Here is a 6,491-nt window from a genome sequence, read left to right as displayed (position 1 = left end):
GAGAGTAATATTAAAGCTCCGAGTCTCTATTGGTACGGTGGGTGTAGGTCTATGTTCACTAAACCACGATAGATGTGGTGATATTTCTTCTTTTTGTTTCTCTTATTTATTGTTCATATTATATTACTATGTATCTAGCTTAGTTCATATTAACATATTATTACAACTATATTAATCATTGTTTTACAAATACATAAATAAATAAGTGAAATTCATCCTATGATCCTACAATATGACTCTAATAATCCAATCCTATTTTCCTCATCGATTCAAAATATGACCCTGATCTTAACAAACTTGATATACACCTCTTAGGTCCATCTTCTCTTAAGACTAAGACCTAACTTATAAGATTTTAAAAAATTGTACACTCTCCTTACCTTATAAAAAAGTATAAGATAACTCTTAGGAATAGTGTGCTACCAACTTTAACCTCAAAAATGTATACAAAAATATGTATTTACATTTTTACCCTCATTAATATATTTAATGTTTTTCTTTTAATTAAATATATCATTAATTAGCTCGAAGTTTTTTTTAATGCTTTGTTTTTTAATAAAAAAAAATCCGAAAATATGTTATTATTATTATTATATAAAAAGAAAAAAAAACTTTATGTACAGAGAGACCGTGTATTATTAAGAGACGGTTTATTTTTACTCCTTCGTGGTTATTCTTCTTATTTACAATCTTGTCATGCTTTAACTGCTAATATTGTTAAGGTTTATTAGCTTTTGAAATTTACATTGTTTGATGGCACATAAACAATATTATGGAATTGTGAATGAGATTCATATTAAATAGTGATATATTAGCAGATGTTATCAAGAGGTATAAAGAACTTAAAAATCCTAAAACCAAGGAAAATCGATGATAGAAAGGAAAAAAAAAACTGGTATTAATCATGGGAGAGAAAATGAAGGAATTAAAGAGGAAAAATATAATTAAGTGGTTATTGATTTAGTATTAGATGTTTTTAGATGGTTGTAGAAAATTAAGAACATACATTTATAAGTGTTTAGTTGCAACATTTCGCATATTATTACTTCGTATGACCTAAGCTCACAAAAAATTCATCAGAAGAAAAAACCACACTAGAATTATTATACGAAGTATTATTGAAACATGCAAATCAATTAAGATTTTTAAATTAAGCCCCTTAAAATATGAAGGGATAATAATATGATATGAAGGATGCAAATATAACTTTTATGTAAGAGGTAGCCCCTTCACACACATCGCCCGCGTAGACCACCCTAGTATTAGATAAACAAACAAACAAATTGTATGAAATCATTAATATATATATATATATATATATATATATATATATATATATATATATATATATATATATATATATATAAAATTCAGAAATCAACACTGATATTAATTGTACTCGTAGAAGGTAATTAAGAGGCGAGGGGCGTCTGAGCTGTGAAAGGGATGTGGTTTGTGGAGCCAAATTGGGGCCTCATATATACTGCCGCCATCTTCTCATTCATTGATGCTTTAAATAACTTTTACAACACAATAACACATGTTCTTAATTACATATTATAGAAGGTGTCCCAATCATCTATTCCGAGTACTAATTAATTATGCCATGTGTCAGTTACTTAAAAAATTTCATCCATTTTCCCAACTAATTTCGAAAAAATATTAATTAATAATTTATTTAATAACATAACGTTTTCATAAACAATTTTAAAAACAAAATTTGCTGACAATAGGATTATTTTTTGTAAATATTCGGTCCCAAAATTCTTTTTAATTAAATGATAATCCAAAAAATTTGATTTTTTAATTGGAAAAGGTACACACAAGTACGAAAATATTCTTTCAAAATTGATACCTAGCTTATCAATAGATATACGAAAATTATAAATTATTACCAATGGATTTATGTCGTGGTGTATCAGCATATAGTGGCTGAAAGTTCAAAATTTCATGAATAAAGTGGATTTTGTATATTAACTTACAAAATTTTTTGCATAACCCCAGTTTACAATAAAATTGTAAATTCGGCGGCGCGGTACGTGCGAGCATTTATTTTTTTGTTTTAATTTTATTTTTAATTTTGAAAACAAAACATGCGAAATCATAGCTTAAAGTTAGAAAACGCAACAAAAATGAAGGAGAGAGAAAGTGAGAACATGCAGAGAGAAAACGCGAAAATTCATACCTTAGGGCTTCGATCATCAATGGAAAATTCATCAGCAAACTTCAATAGCTCAAATTGCAGTAATCAGATCCATGAATTTCTACAAAAACAGAGGCAAATTGAAAATTCATTGTAAGGTGATTTTGAGAACTCAAATTCTTTTGTTGAAATCAATTTAAATCGATCGATTATAGAAGAAGAAACAAGGAGTTTTGGAGATGAATTTGTTCCAATTTTTGAAGATAATAACAATCCTTACACTGAATTTGGAGGTAATCAAATTTTTGGAAATAATAGCAATCCTAACACTGAGTTTGGAGGCAATCAAATTTTTGGCAAAAATAGAAATCCAGAAGAAGCAGATAATGCAGAAGAGATAGAAAATCAGGTTGTACCTCATAAATCAATTTGACTCAAATTCAGCACAAACATTCAAATCAAATGCAACTGAAGGTAATTTCTATACAATCAACCTTCTAATTAATCAAAATTCATATTGTTTTATTTTAATTGTTGAGTAACCAAATTAGTTGAATAAGTGATCCATAATTGTTATTTTTGATATATGTTACCTGTATGAATACAACATTGATAAAAGTTACCCTTTGTATGCATAAATATGACCCTTTTTATGTATAAAAGTGACCCTTTGTATGCACAAATATTACCCTTTTGTATGCAAAAACGCTACCCTTTGTATGAACAAATGTAACCCTTTTTATGCATAAAAGTGACCCATATAAAACATATATTACTCCACTTCACTTAGATTTCTAAACAGAATGACATGATGCCTCTGGTTGTCTGATATGTTTGTATTAAATCACATATGCAAATCCAATTGATGTTTCTGGTTTAGATCTCAGAGGATCATTTGTTGGTGTGGTAAGAGAAACTTTTGCAAAAATTTTGGAATTGTATGAAAAACATGCTGCTATACTGGGGTTTTCAATAAGAAAGCATACAACAAGATACTTCACACATACAAAGATAGTCCAAAAGAAAAATTATGTGTGTTCTACAGAAGGAAAGAGAAATTTAGGTGACAAGAAAACAAAATTAGTTGAAATGGTTGATGAAGAGAATGTAAATGTGAAAACAAGAAAGCCAAGACAAGTAGCCATTACACGATTTGATTGCAAGGCATGCATAAGAGCGAAAGTAAATAAAGAAGGACAGTTTGAGGTGGTGGCACATGTATTACAACATAACCACGAGCTAACAAGGTCACGGTGGCATTATTTGCATCGTTCTAAAAGAAAAATGACAGAAGAAATAGCTGTAGCAATCAAAACAATGAAATCTTTAGGTCTGACTACAATGGACACTTATAATTACATGGCTACATAAACTGGAGGAGAACATAAATGTAGGGAATAGTACGTGTTGTAGATCACTTGAATTTCTGCTCAAGGTTAAGAATGGAGCAAAATGAGGCTGGAGATGCTCAAACTTTAGTGAACATTTTAAATCAGGAACAATCAGAGGATCCAAACTTCTTTTTTAGAGCAAAATTTGACAATGAAGAAAGAATTTCCAATATCTTTTGGAGAGATACAATGATGTTAGAAGACTATAGGATATATGGATATGTTCTTGTCTTTGATACAACATACAGAACCAACCGATATAATCTTATATGTGCTCCTTTTGTTAGCATAAACAATCACTGGCATAATTGTATGTTTGCATATGCTTTTATTGGGGATGAAAAAACAAAATCATTTGTGTGGTTACTAGAAACCTTCAAGAAAGCTATGGAGGATAAAACACCAACATCAATATTCACTGACCAGGACAAAGCAATGGCAAATGCAATTGAGCAGGTAAAACATTTATATTTAGATATTACCCTAACTAATAAGTTCTGACAACATACAATATTTTGAATGTAGGTGCTTCCTAATACTAGGCATAGACTTTGTATTTGGCATTTAGAACAAAATGCCATAACCAGATTTGGGGCTCTTAAAAAAGATAAAGAGTTCAAGCATGCATTCAACCAGTGCTTAAAGTGGTGTTTGATAGAACAAGAATTTGAAGAAAAGTGGCAGGCAATGATGCATGACTTGATAGCACACTCTTGGTACAAAAGAGTTTATGAATTGAAAGAGAAATGGCGCCTTGCCCTTAGTAGAGATTTCTTTTCAACAGGAATTTTGTCGTCACAAAGGAGTGAAAGCACTAATCATGCTATAGGGTTCAAAGCAAGTAAAGCAACTACCTTGACAGAATTTTATACCATATTTGAGAAGACAACCAATCGTTGGAGAAGCACAGAGAAATATGATGAGTTCACATGTAGCAAGTCAATAACATTCACTTCATTGCCACTTTCCAGAATGCTAAAGCATGCTGCACAGGTAAAAAGTTATACTCAAAAGTACATAAATTACACAAAATATATAGCAGCTTAACTGTAGCTACATGATTTTGGTGCACAAGTTTTCACTTTGTCACTCTTCAGAGATTTTGAAGAGGAGTTTGGATACTCTATGTCAACAACTGTTTAAATGATAAGGAGAACTGAAGAATGTGTACTTTATCAATTATCCCTAGAAGACAAGCCATGGTCTGCACATCAAGTAAACTATATACATGAGAGCCAAAGTGTATGGTGTACTTGCAAAAATTTTGAAGCATTTGGATGGCTATGTTATCATTGCATCAAAATTCTACATATACATTCAGTAACAAGAATACCAGACAAGTATGTTACAAAAAGATGGGCAAAGTTTGCAAAAACAGAGGCATGGAATAGGTTGAAGAATCAAGATCCTACACAACCATATATACCATGGAGGCAAACAATGATGAGGAAATACTACAATTTAATCTTAAAAAGTCAAGAAAATGAAGAGACAAGAGCATTTATGAAAGAAAGCTTCAGAAACAATCTAAAAATGGTGGAAGACTTGCATGCTACTGCTGCTCAAAGAGAATAAGGTGTTGAAACTGCTTCTGACATTCCTAATGTGGCAGATAGCACTCAAAGCAATAATGATATTTCTTTAACATCCAGTACAAGCACAAGTGTACCAACTATACTTGATCCTAAAAGAGGTGTAACAAAAGGAAGAAGCAAGAGAGTAAAATGAGGGCTTGAAAAAGGGAAGAGAAAAAGAAACCAGCACTGCCACCTCCAAATTCAGAATTTGGATCAAAGACACCTAACATACAACTGTTTTAAGAATTTTTTACTACCAAAGTTAATTAGAACATTTTTTTAATCATTATTATTATACTTTATATTGTTATACAATTTTTTTATTATTATTTTTTATTTATTTATGAATAGTTTGGTTAAAATTTAAGTACTCATTTCAAGCTTTAAATTAATACAGTTTGCATTGTTGTTATAGTGGAAACATGAACAGAGTAAATGAATACCCTTTTGTGCACAAATGTTACACTTTTGTGAACATAAGTCACCCTTTTTATGCAGAAAGTTACTCTTTTTATCAACAAAAGTTACCCTTTCTATGCACAAAAGTTACCCTTCATGTTCACATAAAGTTACCCTTATGTACACAAAAGTTACCCTAATGCACAAAAGTGACCCCATAAAAAAATTGAAGTTACCCTATTTATTGCATAAAGTGACCCCATAAAAAAATTGAAGTTACCCTATTTATTGCATAAAGTGACCCTTTTAACTGCATGAAGTGACCCTTTTATATGCAATAAGTGACCCTTTTAACTGCATGAAGTGACCCTTTTTAGTGCATAAAGTGACCCTATATTGTGTACAACTAAAAAAAAAGAAGATATATACCAATAATATTTTGAAATTACTTAATGTATGCACATACATTCAGTTTTCTTACAAAAAAACACCAAAAACTACATTCAGTTTTCAAAAAAAACCACCAAACAATTACCATAGAAAATTTAGTTACATCATTATATTTGATGTATGCACATACATTGAGTTTTCAAAATATACTACTTCACTTAATCACTAACAAGTCGGTTCACTCTTTAGAAGGAGTGTACTTCTTTGTTTGCTTTTTTGCCCTTTTTTCTTTGGGATTTTCTTTTGCCTTTGCCTTTCCTTTGCTTATTTCCTTTCCTCTGCTTCTTGCTTTTTCTTCTTAGCTATTGCAGCCTTTCTTCAATTCCCTTGACATAATCAGCATTTTTCTTCCTCTCATTGAACTTGGGTACTTCTGCCAATACGTCTGCCCTTGATTCATTCATATCACACAAAACAAGTGTGGTACAGATCTGTCCACACAGATATTTTCTTCCAGCAACCTCACAACAGAGAAAAAAAAAACTTATCAATATGAAAGAACTTAAACATCAGAAAGGGAAGAAAATAAGA

General features: G+C 30.7%; 1 protein-coding gene across 1 annotated transcript; it reads left to right on the top strand.

Moving 5' to 3' along the window:
* Nucleotides 1-3,585: 3,585 nt before the first annotated feature.
* LOC110728636 (protein FAR1-RELATED SEQUENCE 5-like) lies at nt 3,586-5,179 on the top strand. Its single transcript, XM_021908279.1, has 3 exons — nt 3,586-3,990; nt 4,060-4,527; nt 5,147-5,179. Exons 1-3 carry the CDS (start codon nt 3,586-3,588, stop codon nt 5,177-5,179), a joined length of 906 nt encoding a protein of 301 aa, XP_021763971.1.
* The last annotated feature ends 1,312 nt before the right edge of the window (nt 5,180-6,491 follow it).

The sequence above is a fragment of the Chenopodium quinoa genome, unplaced genomic scaffold (assembly GCF_001683475.1).
Source record: "Chenopodium quinoa cultivar QQ74 unplaced genomic scaffold, ASM168347v1, whole genome shotgun sequence".
In the NCBI taxonomy this organism is placed as follows: domain Eukaryota; kingdom Viridiplantae; phylum Streptophyta; class Magnoliopsida; order Caryophyllales; family Amaranthaceae; genus Chenopodium; species Chenopodium quinoa.
Note: the sequence above shows the minus strand (reverse complement) of the source record. Positions and strands in the feature narration are given on the sequence as shown.